Here is an 18,732-nt window from a genome sequence, read left to right as displayed (position 1 = left end):
AAGTTGGCCACCAGAATTGCCGGCGAACGAGGTGCAGAGTTTTTACGTAGCCAAAGTGTCCAGCTAGCTTGTCATCGTGGCAGCGCTGGAGTATGGTTTTTCGCATTGCCTCGGGGACATAGAGACGATCGTTGCGCCAGGCAAAATCATCGGTGAAAGTTAAAATGTGTCTATTGGCTTGTAACCAAGTATCTGTTTTAAGGTGAGAAAGCAACCGTTGTTGCAAATCGGAAGGAATTGACAAGTGCGGCGAGCGGCTGGAAGGCAGAGCGGCTGGAGGCTGAGTTGATTGCGCTCGGGTTTGGCTGCGAGTCACTGCTGCCAAACTTAATTGTTTGTCGGTCCAGACGGTACCTTGGACCGTTGGCCCTGGGCCAGCGTCTTGGGGTCTGCGCGAGAGCGCATCAGCTAAAATGTTTTTCTTGCCAGGTACAAATTTAAGGGTGAAATCGAAGCGGCTGAAGAACTCAGCCCAGCGGAGCTGTTTGGGACTGAGTTTTCGACTGGTGCTTAGAGCTTCCAGGTTTTTATGGTCAGTCCAGACTTCAAAAGGGTTTGAAGTGCCTTCCAGTAGGTGTCGCCATGTTTCTAACGCCGTTTTTACAGCAAAAGCCTCTTTTTCCCAAACGTGCCATCTTCTCTCTGTTTCAGTGAATTTGCGAGAGAGGTAGGCACAGGGTTTTAAAGGGCCAGATTGGTCGGCTTGTAATAGAATTGCTCCTATGGAAAAATCAGAAGCGTCGACTTGTACAACGAAGGGTTTAGAGGGGTTTGGATGCTGTAAAATTGGTTCTGTGGTAAAGATTTGTTTGAGCGCTTCGAACGCTTGCTGACAAGCAGGAGTCCATTTAAGGAGCGCGCCTGGGTTCTTTGAACGTCGCGTATCCCCCTGTCCTTTAGTTTTTAACAGTTCAGTAAGGGGGAGGGCGATTTCTGCAAAATTTTGGGCGAATGCCCGATAGAAATTAGAAAATCCCAGGAAACTTTGTAATTGTCGCCTGGTACGGGGAGGCTCCCATGCCACAATAGCTTCTACTTTTGCAGGGTCCATTTCAATGCCCTGAGCTGAAATTCGGTAGCCTAGGTAATCAATTTGCGACTGATGAAATGCACATTTTGACAATTTTGCGTACAACTCTGCTTTTTTCAACTTAGCCAGTACCTGACGCACCAAGTGGATATGTTCTGACATGGTTTCAGTATAAATCAATACATCATCCAAATATACTAGTACCCCCTTGAATAGGTGGTCATGCAAAACTTCATTGATTAGTTGCATAAAGACCCCAGGTGCCCCAGACAAACCGAATGGTAAGACTTTATATTGGAAAGCCCCAAGAGGACAGTTAAACGCTGTCTTCCACTCATCCCCTTTCCTTATTCGAATGCGAAAGTAAGCTTCTCTCAAATCCAGTTTTGAGAAAATTTTGCCTCTGGCCAGATGTGATAACATATCTTTGATCAGGGGCAAAGGATATTTATTTAATATTGAGACCGCATTGAGCCCGCGGAAATCGGTACAAAGCCTTAATGACCCATCCTTTTTTGGCCGGAATAGGACAGGAGCGCCCACCGGGGAATTTGCCGGCTCAATGAAACCCCTAGCCAGGTTTTTGTCAATGAACTCCCTTAGCGTGGTAAGCTCTTTGGGAGACATGGGGTATATTTTTGGGTGAGGCAATTTTACATTTGGTAAAAACTCAATGGCACAGTCCGTTTTTCGGTGGGGTGGCAAGCGATCCGCTTCCTTTTCCCCAAATACTTCAGCAAAATCCTGATATTGATTGGGTAGTCCCTCAAGAGGTTGAAGCGTTTGCACAGTAGTATACGCTACCCCTCCACCCTCCATGTCCTCCAGTAGGTCCTTTTCGGGTACTTTGTAAAATCCATCTGCAAACGTCACAGTTCTATGCAGCCAGTTGATAAAAGGGTTTTGTTGCACAAACCAAGGCATCCCCAAGATTACCAGAGGACCCCCCACTGGAGCTACCACAAATGGCAGCTTTTCCTGATGGGAGCCCATCTGCAAGGCGACCAGTTCCGTGGAAAGATTGACTGCTTTCCCTCCCGCCATAGTTCCATCCAATTGGGTGAAAATCATGGGTCTTGGCAACGGGAACGTGGGCAGTTCCAGAGCCGCTACGACATCAGGGTGCATAAGGGAACGGGAGCAGCCCGAGTCTAGCATGGCCCAAACTTCCACAGTTTTGGTTTTTGAGCCCAGTTTAACTTTAACAGTCAGTGTGGGGAAGTTTCCACTCACCGAATCATGGTTACGCCCGGTTTCTTCCACCTGCCCTAGGGCGCCCTTCAGGGCAGGTGGTAGGCTTTTCCCGCCGGCTGCTCGAATTGCAACTCTTCCTCCTCATCTCCGAAGGGTAGGTCTGGGGGGTCCAGTTCCGCGAGGGCTGCCTTCAGTTTTCGCGGTGGAGCAGGAGCAGGCGACTTTACCGTGGGTTTCGTCTGTCGTTCCTCTGGACGGCGTCTCGGGCACGACGTGGCTCGATGCCCCTCTTTCCCACATCTGAGGCACTGACCCTTGGAGAACCGTCGCTCCCTCTCCTCTTCCCAGGTTTTCGGTTTGGGGCGACTGGCAAGTCCAGATGTGCACGCTCCTCTAGCAAGACGTGTTTGTCTAAGCTCTTTGGTATGGGCATAGGTTTGTAGGGCATTTTCTGCGCTTCCCGCCAACTGAATCCACCCATATAGCGTTTTGGGATCATCTCTGCCTAGTGCCCATCGAAGGATTTCGGGTTCTAGCCCCTGCTTGAACAATTCGATGATTGTTGGCTCAGACCAGTCTTCCACTTTGCCTGCCAAAGCTTTAAACTCCAACGCATATTTGGCCACTGAGAGGGACCCTTGGTAGAGTTTCCGCAGGTCATTTTTGGCCGTTTCTTGAGCTAGGGGGTCTTCGAAATGCTCCTTAAGTGCCCACAAAAAGTCATCGAAGTCCTCTAACTCATTTGCCTCAGCTTGGCATAGTTGCACATACCAATCCGCTGCCCTTCCTCTCAGCTTGTTGGCAATGAAATTGATCTTGCCATGTTCAGACCGAAAGTTTCGACCCCAATCTTCTATGTAATGTTTGGCATTAGTAATAAAGAAGGAGAGCGTTGTGGGATCCCCATCGAACTTCACTCCAAATGGTGGGAAGGTTCTTGCCGGCTCAGCTGGCTGTGGCGGTGCCGCGAATGTCAGCGTACGCCGAGCCCCCATGGGTGGTCGATCCCTAGGAGGTCTTGCCTCTCGCTCCCCCCCTTGACGTGCTGATCGAGTCTTGCTTCTCCCCCGGGTCGACAGGGTACTGTGCCTGGGGTACTGTGACGGCTCTTCTTCCCAATCCTCCGGGGTGGGCTCTGCTTCTCTGGGTAGATCCTCTCTGGGTAGATCCTTGAGGATCGTCACTATTAAATCCATTTTATCTTCCAATGCCCTCATACGGGCCGGAGTGACCGGCTCCTCCTGGGGTTGGTTGGTTACCACCACCCTCGGTGACAAGGGGACTTCGTGCTCCCAGGACAATTGTGGAGACCCCCTCCCCGGTGCTCTTTCCATGACAGTTCTATGTTCACTCCTGAGACTCTCCTGCATGGATATCAGCAGCTCGTCCAATTGGATATCTCGCAACTCCCGACGTGCTGCTCTTTGCGCTCTCGATGTTAGCGCTGGCCGGCTTTTGGCCGCCTCCCGCTCCTCTTCGCTTCCCTCACTTGCGCGAAGTTGAGGTTCTGTCATCGCTAGCGTTCCCTCTATCCAAGGATTGGATGGGGCTAGCGGCAAATGGATAAAATGATTCTCAGCTTTATGTAATGATTGCCTAATCCCAAATACTCAGTCTCACAAGCTCGGGCTTAAAGATAACTGATTTATTAAAAGGAATAGTATGCAAATACAGAGAAAGCTGAGAATGAGCAAAAGCGCGCCAAATACAAACTTAAAAGCCTTGCTTGCGATCAAGTCCCGCCCCATCGCCTGTCAGGACGCTCCCCCTCCCAGGTGCGAGAATCCGTTCGACGCGCCTGGGAAAGTAACCTTGAACAGGAGCGCAAACCCAAACATACATTCCAAGCCCTGAAAACAATGGAGGGCAAAGGAATGGAAAAACCCCGGGTGAAGGAACATGGAACAGAAAAAGACATGTGAAACGTTACAATGTTAACGAGACATTGAAATGAGAACATGACAAGTCTTAACTAAGATGTTGGACAGGAGTAGCTAACCAGTCCTTTAATCCATGGCATGCTCTCCCAGAAGCAGAAGATTGCATCCATAATGCATTAATGACTGCAATTAATATCATCATTACAATTATTGTTGTTGTTACTGAAACTTAGGTAGGTAATCTATAACCACTGGAGGTATGTGAGAAATCATGCAACCTTCTTTTAGTGAGGTTCCATTCCTCTTCCCTTCCCTTGGCATTTCTCTGAAGTTTTAGATTATAGCTAAGCTGTCCTCTTGCACCAGGCACCATATACCGTACACTGATGACATCCTCATCCTCATCTGATGTAGGCCATTAAACAAAGCTGAATTCAAAACACCATAAACCTGAGTCTGTGTAGTCCTGAAAAATCAAGTGCCCCTGCACACCCAATCTTATGCCATTGCCAGTTTTATGACATCTTGGTCAGTTATCTGCCCCTCCAATTTATTTATTTATGAATGAAATTTATCTGACTGCCTAAAACCAACTAGACTGTAGCCAGCTCACAGAATGTATATAATAAAAGCAGACACAAGAGCAAAATAAAGTTAAAAACACTAACTAAAATAAAGGGCTATAATTATAGAATTGAGAAAATACCACTGCTGCATACAATTAATCCCCAGTGGTCTTCCAGAAGACCCATGTGTTCACCTGCTTCAGGAAGGCCATGAGGGTAAGGGCCATTGTGCTTCAGGGGACAAGCTATTTCAGAGAAAGGCTTTTTTATGGTTTATGTTGCTACTGAAAAAATCCTTAACTTGCTTGTGCTTCCAGAATGCCCAGTAATATTGTGTCCTCCTTCTACAGCAAATACTTTCCTTCCCTCCAGTTCTGTGCAGACAGGCTTACTGGTTCCTTGGAAATATCTCTACCCCACAATAAGGGGATGTGCCACCATTACCTGATACTGAGGGAAACTTGAGTGGTTGGGGAAAACAGGAGGTGGAGGATAGTTAAGACTCAGCCACATTGGTTGCTTCAATGAGGTAGTAGTCGAAGTTGTTGGAAATCGTGGGGTAAACACGTTCCCACTGTATTTAAGGTTGTTCTTGTCAATTGCTGTTGAAGTTGCTGTGAAAGATACAAGACACAGTCATATCCCGGAATGTCAGATTCCTGTTTTATTTTTTTCTAAATTGTATAGGGGAGTATATTTGAAATACAAATAAGTTATCTAAATTAGGTAGCAACTGTTTTCAACTTGCATGGATCTCTTTAGGAGAAAGGTCCCATGAGATGCCATGGTATTAACTCCCAGGAAATTGTAGGTAGGCTTGCAACCTAAACATGTTCTTTCCTCCATTCTTAAGGACAGAAGCTGCCCACTTCCTCCGACACCAGATACTTTGGAATCTAGACCTTCCCCAGTACACATGCATTCTTCTCTTCTGCATGATCCCTGCAGTCCTGAACTGCCCCTTCTTCCTTCCCACAGCTGTACTAGCACATTTGATCACCTCCTTCCTCAAGCAGCCCAGCAGAAGACCAGTTCCTACATGCACCTGTACTGTGGAACATAAGGCAGAATAAAAAGCACAGAGAGCACCCTACACTTCTGGTTCCCATTAAATGCCAGCAGGCTCCCCATGCCCAAATGGGAAAGGAAGCCACTTTCTTGATGTATCTCTAGGAGGCTTCAGTACACACCAAGGTGTCATGGTCAGTTGGGACCGGAAATGTTGCTCTTCTTTCCTGGAGTTAGTGTGACCTTCGGCCTTTCTTTCCAAACTCACTTCCCTTGACCTGGCTGCTAAACATGATCAAACTAACACTGTAAACAATCAGTTTGCATGAACCAGTCTTCATTCACCATATAACACTCCTACTGTGATGTGTCCTCCATTTAATTGTGAAGTCGCTCACTGTAAATACCAACATAGCCATGGACAGGAACATCTGTTCTGATACAGGCCAGAAATTGATTTTTATTTTATTTTTTTGGTTTAAAGAAAAGCTGCAAAATAAAGTATCAGCCTCCAGCATACTTTCATTTCCAAGAAAACATTTGGGTCCCACAGAACTTACAAGAAAATTAAAATGGTGGATAGCAACAATTCTAAGCTTTATCTGGCAGAGTATCCATCTGTTCCTTAAACAAACAAAGAAAGATTACATTGAGTTGGTAGGACTAAAAAGCATCTTGGAGTAACAGGAGAAATCTCACCAATTCGTCTTCAGGTAAATAAGATGGTGGCAGATATTTTTTAACTAGTCATTCCCCATGAAGCCATTTTGTCAGAGTACCCATGACATGCTCTCAAAATTCCAGATGTGCTCATTAGCCAAAGTGGTTGGGAATTTTTGTTTTAACTCTTTCATTGTATACTGTAGGTTTGGTAGAGAGAGGCAGTGATCAGAATAAATCAAAAGCTTTGAGGGTAAGAATAGAACTCAACTATATTGATACTATTAACAGTTTTGGTTTTTTATCCAAACATCTTTCTAATCCTTGTCAGAGACCAACAGGGAGTCCATGAGCAGAGCAAATGACATTCAGCACCATTCTGTTTCTAAAAGTGAGTATTTCACGCAACAATTTATCTTAAACATTGTCAGATCTCCTCTTCTGCATCAATTTCTCTGATCCCGTTTTGAAGCTTTCAGAGTTATACCCATCTCTACATCATTCAGGAGCAAATGGCATAAAGTTTCATTTAGTACTATGCCATGCAGAAAAATGCAAAAAAAAAAAAAAGATTCTATCAGTTCGCACTCAATATGTTGAAAAAGAATTTGCTTCTGAGATGTATTTCAAAGCAGAAGTTAATTTTTGAGAATTCCTCATAGATAGAACATGGTGTTCTTACACAGTTATGAGCTGGGTAAGTATGTGAGTATAGAATTGGATTTCCTGTAAAATTGACTTTTGGTAAAGTAAAAGTGAACCTGACAGTAAATGGTTGCTCCCTTTTTCTGGAGAAGGAATGATCAATAAATTACACCGGAACAAATAACAAGATGAGAAAAATACAAGCAAAATAGAGATCCAAATGCACCCCCGACTAACCAACGAATCTGAGAAAATGTGTGTTCCGGCCACTCCCAAGAATAGCCAACAATAACATGAAGTCACTTTAAATGAGAAGGATTGGCATGTCCACTTTCCACTGACCAGAAGAACATTTTATGGCAAATCTAATTTCCTGTTATGGGCCAGCAGAGGAGTGGTATGGATAAGGACAAAATGTTAAAAAGCAGTATGTTGCACCCAGTCTCTAATACTCAGTGCCTCCAAAGGAGCACCAATCAATTCTGTACTCTTAAATATCAGAAGAAAATCAGATCTACAGTTAACCACAACATATTTTTCAGGAAATCACTGAATCCTTAGGTCATTTAAATTCTGGCTTGTATCAGGACTTTGGCATAATATTGGCTGTGTGTTTGCTACCTAGTAGGAAATACGAGATTTTCAGCATTGGTCTTCACCCCAACCAATATTCCAACTGGAAGACTGGCTGCCAGAGATTCCAGGAAATAGCTTTTATTGCAAATGCTTGAAAAATTCCTTTAAAACATAACCAGCTACTGCAAATTGTAAGACTCAAGTCCTCTGTACAGCAGACCCAAAGTTCACATCTTACATCTCTTTTTCCTAACTGAATTTCATGATCGACTATGAGCCATTTGTTGCTCAGCCTGAGGAGCAGCTGACACCTCTTCATTGTGATGTGGTCTCAGACACTTTGTTTTTCATCTTGTGCACTCTAGCCCTCATTTCCAGAATCCTGATAATCTGATTCGATAGGTGTAGGTCATATGCACCTATGAGCGTTCAACAGTGCACCATTCCCATTCTTGAGATGAGGGAGACTGAAATGAAAATGGGCAGAGCTCATGACTTGGATCTAGGGGAGCAACAGCATTCCCAGGTAAAGAGAGTGCTTGATCCAAGAGAGACTACAGGGCTCATCACCGATAGACAGAAACCTTATATTTCATCCAAGGCAGGAATGTTACCATAGTAGTTGACTCATGGAAATTTGGAAAGACTGGAAAGGATAACCTGACATGAAGAACTTTTGAGAATCTGGACAAAACAAAACAAAACAAGATCCCAGAAGGGGGAGCTTTATTTATTTATTTATTATTCTATTTTATTTTCTCCCCCGCCTTTATTATTTTTATCAATAACTCAAGGCAGGGAATATACCCAATACTCCTTCCTCCTAATTTCCCCACAATAACAACCCTGTGAGGTGAGCTGGGCTGAGAGGGACTGGCCCAAGGTCACCCAGCTGGCTTTCACGCCTGAGGTGGGACTAGAACTCTCCTACCACGCCTGATTGGCTCTTGGGCTGAGAGAGAGGGACTGGTCCAAGGGCACCCAGCCAACTTTCATGCCTGGGGCGGGACTAGAACTCTCCTACCATGCCTGATTGGCTCTTGGGCTGAGAGAGAGGGACTGGTCCAAGGTCACCCAGCCAGCTTTCATGCCTGAGGTGGGACTAGAACTCACAGCCTCCTGGTTTCTAGTCCGTTGCCTTAACCACTAGATGAAACTTATGTAACATTGAAAGATACAACAGTAAGAAATCCCATCCATGATTCACAAAAAATTAAATGTTATCTCTGTATTTAATGCACTACCCAGTATAACTGGTAGTCTGAATTCTGGTGAAAGACTAAAGGTCTCTAGTACAGAAGATAAAATACTTTCTAGCAGGGATAACCTATAAGTATCCTTACCATGTTGTAAGGTGTAAGGAAATGCTTACAACCACATAAAGTTTCACATTTTCAATGGCTGAACTTTCTTCTATTATCAGTGAGCACAACAGCCTCATCACTAGTTCACACACAAATAAGAGGCTGAGAAAGCCTTCAGCTTGAGAACTTGGCAGATGAATTGAATTGTAAGGGGGGGAAATCCAGTTACTGAGATTCCTGTAACTTTATTCTATCTTCTTTCAACAAACTCTGTTAAAGAAACTCTGGAAGAACATTGCTTTCTGTGGCAGTATGGCAAAGAACAATTCAGTCACCCAAGGCATGTCAATCAATAACACTTTTCTGGATATAAAAATACTGTAGGATACAAAAATCATCTTAGGAAGCCAAGGAAAGTTTTTATGAATTCCTCCAACAGACTAAAATAATGCTTTTAGTGTAAAACTTCTTCTGGCACTAATAAAGCCAGTGTGGAACTAGAAAGAGAATCTGACCCCCTTTTAAAAATTTTGGCCAACTAAAGTGTACTATCAGCAAAGGCCCTGAGAACAGATGCTGAAGGCCATGAGGTCTGAGAACCCAAACAATACGTTAAAATGAAATCATTCTTAGGCTCTGAAGTTTAATACTCTGTAGACAGCCATGGAGATGGCCTTGAGGCCATTACAAAAATGGCCTTCAGAAGCCATTAACAAAAACGAAAAAGGCAGAAGTCCCAGAAAAGGAGGTAGTGTTATGAAGAGACTCAGTCTATCTCCTCTTTGACTCACTGGGGTATGAGAGGGAGGGGACAAGCAGACTTGCATAATTTTGTTAATATAGCCTTTCTTGTGGAGTCTGTTTCCTGGTCTGGACAACCCTGAGGGGCTACCTCTGACTTGCCAAGTTCTCATCAGGAAAGTGGGTTGATGGTGGGAGGATATCAGTTGGACTTGATGCTCCTGGACTGATGGCATCCTGTTAGCTACAGATTATAATCCAAATCATAATTTGATGGCATCCATCAAATGACTACAAGCACTGTACTGCAAGATGACTTAAATTTTCAAAGGCCCTCTTGAAATTGCCATCTAATGAAAAGGTTAGACTAAAAATAAGCAGAACTGAATTCTCCTGAAATATAAATGATTCTCCCTTGAGGCCACCCACTCAGGGAAAAATACCTGAAACAAAGCAAATCTTGCATGGCAGAATAGGAATGAAATACTCTAATTTAAGGTTTCACTACTTCTGGAACAGCTAAAATAGGAGAACTCCAAATACATTTCTATAAGTAGGGAGACTCCTCATTAGGGAACTTTTGCTATTATTTGAGAAAATGTCAAACCTTAAAATAAATATGCTAAATATTTGGGAGTTTTCTTCCCAAAGAAGCATCAGGAAGACAGTAGGAATGTCAGGTTGGTAAGGTTCCTGTTCAATATCCTGATATCCAGAAAGAAACTGGATTTCTCCAAGAAAATGAAACAGCTGACCAACTTGTCTGGTTTGCTGAATCACTCTGGTCTCACACAGCTCAGCAGATTGTACTGATTCCAAGAGAGTTCAAATTGTTCCTAAAATCTCAATTTAATTTGTTCCGTATGGAATGGACAGGTGGCAGGTCAAGTCCTTCCCCTCCAAACCATGGAATAGAAACTGTTTCTGCTTGGCTTTTGGTTCCATCAATGATCCTTGAAAAATCTCCCCAAACATTAAAAAAAAAAAAACCTGCCAAGGAAAAAATGGTAAAGTAACATTAGCGCTTCTAGTTACTTGACAGAATCTCAGGATAAATACATCTAGCCTGATTATCTTGGTTGTCAAGATGCAAGTAGAATAGTAATAATAATAATAATAATAATACAATAATTTATTAAATTTATATGCCATTTGACTCCCATCAACTCTTCATTCACTGTCTACGTTCGAAGCTGCCACCCCTGGAAATGCCTTAGTTATGTAAATTCTAAAGAAACCATGATCTTTCAAGAGCTCTCATTCAGAAAGTTCTTGGCCAGGCCCTGAAATCCTATGAAAATAAAAATTACGTGACCTATGCCGGTGAAGATACAATATCATTTGCATAGTTTAAAAGCCCAGGACTGTTTGCAAAGTATGGGATCCAAAGAATTTGGCTCTAAGCCTTAAGATGCATGTGTGTGTGTGTGTGTGTGTGTGTGTGTTTAACTAACAGGCTCTTCTGTTCCTGGGTTTGAAAAGGAAAGCAGCTTCAAGAACCAAACTGCACCTCTCATGCTAAGGCTGCAACAAGAAAAGGCGGGAAAATTCCTTCCCCATCTTTGCTCAAACACCTTGCTTTCTCTTATTCCTGAAGGGAACAGCCTGTGTTCTTCAAGTGCATTCTTTCTTGGAAGACGCTTTTAGTCTTCCAGCTGATAGGTTGTCTGCTGGAAGACAAAAGTATTCCAGAATTGTGGAATACTTTAGTTAAGTTTCTTGGCCTGAGGAAGGCGGCTGAGGGATCCCCAAGAAGCAGACATTTTGGGCACTTAACTTGGATTATCAGGCATCCAGCAAAAGAATGCCATGGCCTCCTTTTTATTCTCATATCCTCCATCTGGCAAGCATAGCTTTAAAATCAAATATTGTCTGGCTTTCTGAGTGTCTTGGGGTTGTTTCTGGACTATTTTCACAACAGTAGTCAGTCAAATCTTTGTGTATTGTGACCTCGCTTCTTTCTGTCCCTCGTCCGTCGACAGACTCGACAGCCTAGATTTACATTATTTAATGCATTTCTGGATTTCAGCCGCCAGCTTTAATCCAGCCCCTTCAAATCTACTATCTCCAGTCTGTAGATCACACGACTTGTCAAACATTTCTAAGGTGAAATTTGAAAAGCGCGTCATCAATTATTCTATGTTATTGCTAGCATGTGTTCTTGAAAATAAAGTTTTGTTAGAAAGGTAGTAGTAAATAGTATTTTTAACTGGCAGTTACAGTCTGAGGACTCCTACATGCCAAGTTTGATTCCTCTGCAGAAGAGAACTTAGTAGTCCCCACACTGGTGACTTCAAGGGAAAGTGCAAGAAGAGAGGAAGTCTCAGTGGTGGTGAGCATGCCTTATGTGCTTCCCCTGCACCAACAGTTTCAGCCTTCCATAACTAACATTAAAACCTGGCCATCTAGTGAGAGGACCTTTGCATTAAGCATGCCTGCCTGCATCCAGTAATGTGAGTCCTCCCTGCATCCAGTAGTTCAAGTCCCAAGATGGCCGCTCTGCTAGGCTGAATTCAGACACCTTGGCAGAGCTCCTAGACTGCCTGCATCTGGGCAAAACCCTGAACTAGGTTGGTTGCAAACCTTGCAGCAGCATTTGTACAACATGCTAAACTTGGCTTGTTTGAACTTTGATTTGGTTTTATCTTGTTTTACCAGTGGTTTCTTAGTTTATGGATTACTTCACTAACAAAGTTAAGGGTGTTGGTAAAGACAGCCTCTGAGGGTCTCTCTTCAGGAAAATTGTGTGCTGAGTTTGAGTTCAGCCAGAGCAGGTCCCACCACTCCCAGAACAAAGACAGTTTGCAAGGCTGGTGGTGTGGGAACCCATAATATCTTTCAGCTCAGTTCTAAAAGTAGAACACCAATTATGCACTGGCTTTGTTGTTATGGGGGAGAATGGATAAGCAAATAAATAGTTGGAGGGGAATTAAAAAAGAGAGATGCAGATATTCTTTGGGCACTTGCCCTCTTCCAGTCATCTTGATGGAAGGGATCTCTGCTACCTCCAAAATAAAGTTATCAAACAAACAAACCACCCAGAGAAATTAGAAATGCTTAAGCTTCCTGAAAGCAAAAGTTTCTTCCTTTGAGAAAGAAAACTTCTGAGAAATTGCAAGGTGGATTCCAGCCCAACATTAGTTGATTGAATATTATGTTTCCTGGGTTTGTTTCTTTCACTATTCTCAGTTTAATATTAGTTAGTCCATAGTCCTTACCATGATTTTGACAGAGTCCATCAGCAACAAACTCAGGTTCAGTTTTTGAGCAGATCTTGGCAAACACTGGGAGTTGCTTCTTTTGACCTGATCCTTGACTTTCTGCTATTGTCATGATCGGGGGTGGCCTTGTGATACTGTCTTTGTGGGGCATAGATCCAAACACATTGTTTTGCAGTAGATCCTTGATTAGCTTGGTTTCTTCAGTCACCATCTTGCTGTCCAGAGTTTTGGTAGCCTCAACGCGTTTGAGCGGGAGCTGAGCCAAGAGCTTGGCAATCTGAGTGTTGGAACCCATTGTATTGCTCCCACTTTCTGTGCTTTTGTTATTCTTGTGGATTAATTTTGCAGGGAGCAAAATGCCTGTGACTGTGGACTTGGTGGACAACTGGACATCACAAATAGACCTCAATTTTACTTCTCTTTTGTTTCCAGTGAGGGCCCTGTAGACATTTTCCATTGTATCCTTCTCATCTAATGCCTGGTCCCCATCAGAAAGCATGAGTAGCTGCTTGCTATTTGGGGCCTTGACAGTTGCAACAGGGGGCACCTTCTCATCTTCGGATCTTTGCATTTCTATCTCAGTTGCATTCTCTTGGGTAAGGCTCAAATATTCTTGCTCAACCAGCTGAGATATTTCATCTTTGCAAATGCTGGCTTCCAAAGATCTGTGTGAAAGAGAGAGAGAAAGAGCACATTTATATAGGATTGATTTATTAAGGGTTCCTTCCTCATCTTTCCACTGTGTGAACTCAGCTAATTCAATTTAAACAATATAACATGCCAATAAATAAATAAATGACATGTTACAAATTAGGTAAGGGAATGGTTGTAGTTCAGTAACGGAGTACATGGTTTTCATGCAAAAACAATAAGATCTTAGCCTAGGGAATTTCCAAATACAGCCAGTGATAGTATCTCCCAGGAAATAAGCCATTGCCAACACTAGGAGACTACTTTGAGTGGACAAATGGTCAGCTTTGGCATAAAGCAGCTTCCTATGATTTAAAAACTAAAGATAAAAAACAAAACAAAACAAAACTCCACTACCAGAATAACAAAAGAAACCCTTTTGGGAATCGAGTTTGCTGAACAGCGGTATTACGATAGTATTATAGTATTACAGGAACACAAAAACAAAATTCTTGTTTGACTTATGGCTAAAAGGTTGCCTTTAATGTAACCTTTTACTATACTGTCCTTCAAGTCTCACAGGAAGGATCTATTCACACAGCACACTTATAAGATGGTTACTGAATTAACACATTTCTCAGAATTTGCCCAATATATTGAGTTGCAAAATAATCAATCTGCCCTTCATTGGCACAATATGCTAAGCCACCAAAGAGCCTCTTAGCCAAGATTATAAGTAACTCAGTTCAGCAAAGTATGTAAGTGATGAGATTTGTAACTGATCTGCTTAAGAGTGTTGTGTGAACACAGTCAAATTTAAATAAAAGGCAGCTGGCTGAGTTAATAAAATAATTCAGTCGGAGTGGCTGGACATGGTGTCTGTGTGAGCAAAGAAATTACAGTGCACTTTCTCTCTCCTTCCTTGAGCTCTAGATCATAAGAGGGCTGTCCCTGTTATGTATTCAATACATTTTCCTTTGAGTCAAGTCACCTTTAAGTCAAGGTGTTTTCACAGACACAACCATAAAGTTTTCTTGATATCACAAGAAAACCTGCTATTGATTGATTGATGTTCATCTTCCCAGTCTTTCTGTCACCCTGGAATTTTTTATCTTCCATGTTGTGTATGTCTCTGGAATATTCTGGTGGTATCCCATTTAAGTTTCCAGAGGTTAGCCAGGAATAAGGAATTATTTTTAAACAAGAAATGTGCGGAAGTGGAAGAGGACAATAGAATAGGAAGGACAATAGACCTCTTCCAGAAAATTAGAAACACTGGAGGTAAATTCCAGGCAAAAATGGGCATCATCAAAAACAAAGATGGCAAGGATCTAACAGAAGAAGAAGAGATCAAGAAAAGGTGGCAAGAATATACAGAAGACCTGTATAGGAAGGATAACAATATCGGGGATAGCTTTGACGGTGTGGTCAGTGAGCTAGAGCCAGACATCCTGACGGGTGAGGTTGAATGGGCCTTAAGAAGCATTGCTAATAACAAGGCAGCAGGAGACGACGGCATCCCGGCTGAACTGTTCAAAATCTTGCAAGATGATGCTGTCAAGGTAATGCATGCTATATGCCAGCAAATTTGGAAAACACAACAATGGCCATCAGATTGGAAAAAATCAACTTATATCCCCATACCAAAAAAGGGAAACACTAAAGAATGTTCAAACTATCGAACAGTGGCACTCATTTCACATGCCAGTAAGGCAATGCTCAAGATCCTGCAAGGTAGACTTCAGCAATTCATGGAGCAAGAATTGCCAGATGCACAAGCTGGGTTTAGAAAAGGCAGAGGAACTAGGGACCAAATTGTGAATATCCGCTGGATAATGGAAAAAGCCAGGGAGTTTCAGAAAAACATCTCTTTCTGTTTTATTGACTATTCTAAAGCCTTTGACTGTGTGGACCATAACAAATGGTGGCAAGTTCTTAGTGGTATGGGGATACCAAGTCATCTTGTCTGCCTCCTGAAGAATCTGTATAACGACCAAGTAGCAACAGTAAGAACAGACCATGGAACAACAGACTGGTTTCAGATTGGGAAAGGAGTATGGCAGGGCTGTATCCTCTCACCCTACCTATTCAACTTGTATGCAGAACACATCATGCGACAAGCTGGGCTTGAGGAATCCAAGGCTGGGGTTAAAATCGCTGGAAGAAACATTAACAATCTCAGATATGCAGATGATACCACTTTGATGGCTGAAAGCGAAGAAGAACTGAGGAGCCTTATGATGAAGGTGAAAGAAGAAAGTGCAAAAGCTGGCTTGCAGCTAAACCTCAAAAAAACCAAGATTATGGCAACCAGCTTGATTGATAACTGGCAAATAGAGGGAGAACATGTAGAAGCAGTGAAAGACTTTGTATTTCTAGGTGCGAAGATTACTGCAGATGCTGACTGCAGTCAGGAAATCAGAAGATGCTTAATCCTTGGGAGAAGAGCAATGACAAATCTCGATAAAATAGTTAAGAGACATCACACTGACAACAAAGGCCTGCATAGTTAAAGCAATGGTGTTCCCCGTAGTAACATATGGCTGCGAGAGCTGGACCATAAGGATGGCTGAGAGAAGGAAGATGGATGCTTTTGAACTGTGGTGTTGGAGGAAAATTCTGAGAGTGCCTTGGACTGCAAGAAGATCGAACCAGTCCATCCTCCAGGAAATAAAGCCAGACTGCTCACTTGAGGGAATGATATTAAAGGCAAAACTGAAGTACTTTGGCCACATAATGAGAAGACAGGATGCCCTGGAGAAGATGCTGATGCTAGGGAGAGCGGAGGGCAAAAGGAAGAGGGGCCGACCAAGGGCAAGGTGGATGGATGATATTCTAGAGGTGATGGACTCGTCCCTGGGGGAGCTGGGGGTGTTGACGACCAACAGGAAGCTCTGGCGTGGGCTGGTCCATGAAGTCACGAAGAGTCGGAAGTGACTAAATGAATAAACAACAAACCCCATTTAAGTACTTACCAGAACAATCCTGCTTAGCATTCTAGATCAACCACAGTTGCCTAGATGCTGCCACCAAGCTAGACATTTTCTCCCCTTAAGTCATATTAAAAAATTAAAAATTACAGTTTGATGGAAACCTTGGGAGAGGCTGGGAGCTACTGAAAATTTGCATGGATAAAAAAGGCTTCTTGTTGCAGAGATTAAAGTTCAGCTGATTAGAAATCAAGGTAAAGGATGCGGTCTGGAGACAGGACTAAATGCTCTATTTTGCACATTCATTCTGTGTTTGCTGATAACTCCTGAATAGGTACTTAATATCTCAGAAAAACATTTGGGACAACATCCTGGGGTCCAAAAATGAATATGAAGAAGTTAAAAGAATTTGCCAAAGGAAGGAGTTCCATAACTAGGGAGGAAAGTTGGACACAAATGGCCTTTCTGAATCCTCAAAATTTGCAGGTGTTTTTTTTTTTTTTCAAAATTTAATCTTGGGTAAGGAGAATTTCCCCAATGATTTTATTTATTTATTTATCAGATTTTTATCACCACCCATCTCCCTGGGCAGTTCACAATAAAAAAAAAATAATAAAATCATAAATACTACAAATTGTCCAAGGACAGCACCCCACAGTTATCAAAACCTTCTCTTCAATGACTTCCATCTTCAGTCTGCTGCTGAGATTTAACAGAAAAGTGGGAAGCCAGAGAGGCTGCAGATAACTGGACAAAATATTGTTCCATGAAAGACAAGACATTCATAATCCTACCTTTCAACCAAATAAGTGGGAAACATCAATTTCTCTGAAACAAGGGAAAGACTTGTTGAATTACATTGAGATAAATCAGGTGGAAAGAAAAGGAATCTGACAGTTGAAACATAGTTCCCCACTATCACCATCACCAGTACTTCCACACCATTTAGGGTTTGCAATTATTCCTTGTACCTAGCTAACATAGACAGACAGACAGACAAGGAGGGGATTTGGATGGGAAATCACCTGGAAATTATTCCAGGGCTGCAGGTCAGACTGGGAAGTTGAAAAACCATCCTGGAAGTAGGCAGTTGTCAACTATTGCTGCCAAGAACATTACTTGGATATGTCCATAGAGCCACCAGGTGTCAAACTGAACTCAAAGGATTCTTTACTGTACCTTAGATTCCAATTAATTGAAACAATTCAAGCATCCCTTGTAGCCACCAACAGACTCAATCCCCCACTAGATTTTTCACCTAAACTTCATGAATTAAGGGATAGGCAGCCATAAATGATCTTCAGTCACTACCCTGACAGCCAACTCTAGAAGCTGAAACAATGCCTTCTGGACAAATTTTCTGCTGGAGTTAAGTGGTGAAGGATTTTCAGTTTTTTACTTCATTGCCCTGAACTTACATTACTGTAAATTCCAATTATTATTTGGGCATAGATCAAACACAGGCAACACAGCTGAGGCTACATCCAGAAGGAGGAGACATTGGAGAATAAAACCAAGTCAAGCAAATGAACTGAGCCAAATACAACAGAAAAGGGCTAACCAAGTGTTCATGGTCAGTAATTAATCCTTTAGTTGTAAGTGTTTTGAGAAACCCAGAAGTCTCAGTAAGGATTTATAGAATGCCGCCATCTGGCAACACAAACAAGTACTTGCTCCAAAATGCCAATCCAGCTTGATCACTCACTGTCAATTGCCATTAACCAGCAGAATTTTTGTTAAAATTCTACTTACTTTATGATAAGCTCTGAAGACAGAACAGCTGGTATTATAACACCCATTGCATAAGTACTTATCTATACATATAAATACCATGCCAGATTTCTTAGTAAACTGCATATTACTTCATTATCTCTAATTATGGCATCACTATGTCATTAAAGCAGCCTTTATTAGTTTGTAAATTGAACAGATTTTCGGTTCATTTTCATTCAAACAACTCCCCAAACTGAGACAAGCTAATTGTTCTGTTATTTTTCCATATCTTACAACTGGTACAAAAGGTTGGAATGCAGAGAAAAGAAGGTTCTGCTTCAGCCTGAAATTACTACAGTTGCTCTTAACCCACACACCTCTTTCACTTCTAGGTCTGAGGACTAGGACCAGATGAATTGCTGACACAGTACTTAACTTCCATTGCCTAGGCTGGCTATTCCCCTACTTTTTGTAGGGAGGCCTATAAAGAAAACTGGTACAGATGCAAAACTTGGCCTCTCTACCTCTCATTCAAGGAACCCAAGTCCATTTTGCCTTGATTATTGTATCTCAACCTAAGTAGCCTTCTCCTCTTTTACAGGTCACTGTTTTATGAAATGTGGAGATATGGTTT

At 42.5% G+C, this 18,732-nt stretch overlaps 1 protein-coding gene across 1 annotated transcript in view; it reads right to left on the bottom strand.

The window, feature by feature from the left end:
* The window catches only part of C10H1orf94 (chromosome 10 C1orf94 homolog), a 43,066-nt gene that overhangs the window by 11,158 nt on the left and 13,176 nt on the right, over positions 1 to 18,732 (bottom strand). Inside the window, exons 2-3 of the mRNA XM_063312550.1 lie at positions 12,823 to 13,490; positions 5,115 to 5,284 (exon numbers count right to left, since the gene is read on the bottom strand). Of these exons, the coding sequence (XP_063168620.1) occupies positions 5,115 to 5,284; positions 12,823 to 13,490 (838 nt within the window). The remainder of the gene's footprint in view (positions 1 to 5,114; positions 5,285 to 12,822; positions 13,491 to 18,732) is intronic.

Source organism: Candoia aspera, chromosome 10 (assembly GCF_035149785.1).
Source record: "Candoia aspera isolate rCanAsp1 chromosome 10, rCanAsp1.hap2, whole genome shotgun sequence".
In the NCBI taxonomy this organism is placed as follows: Eukaryota; Metazoa; Chordata; class Lepidosauria; order Squamata; family Boidae; genus Candoia; species Candoia aspera.
This window is presented reverse-complemented; position numbering and strand designations above follow the sequence as displayed.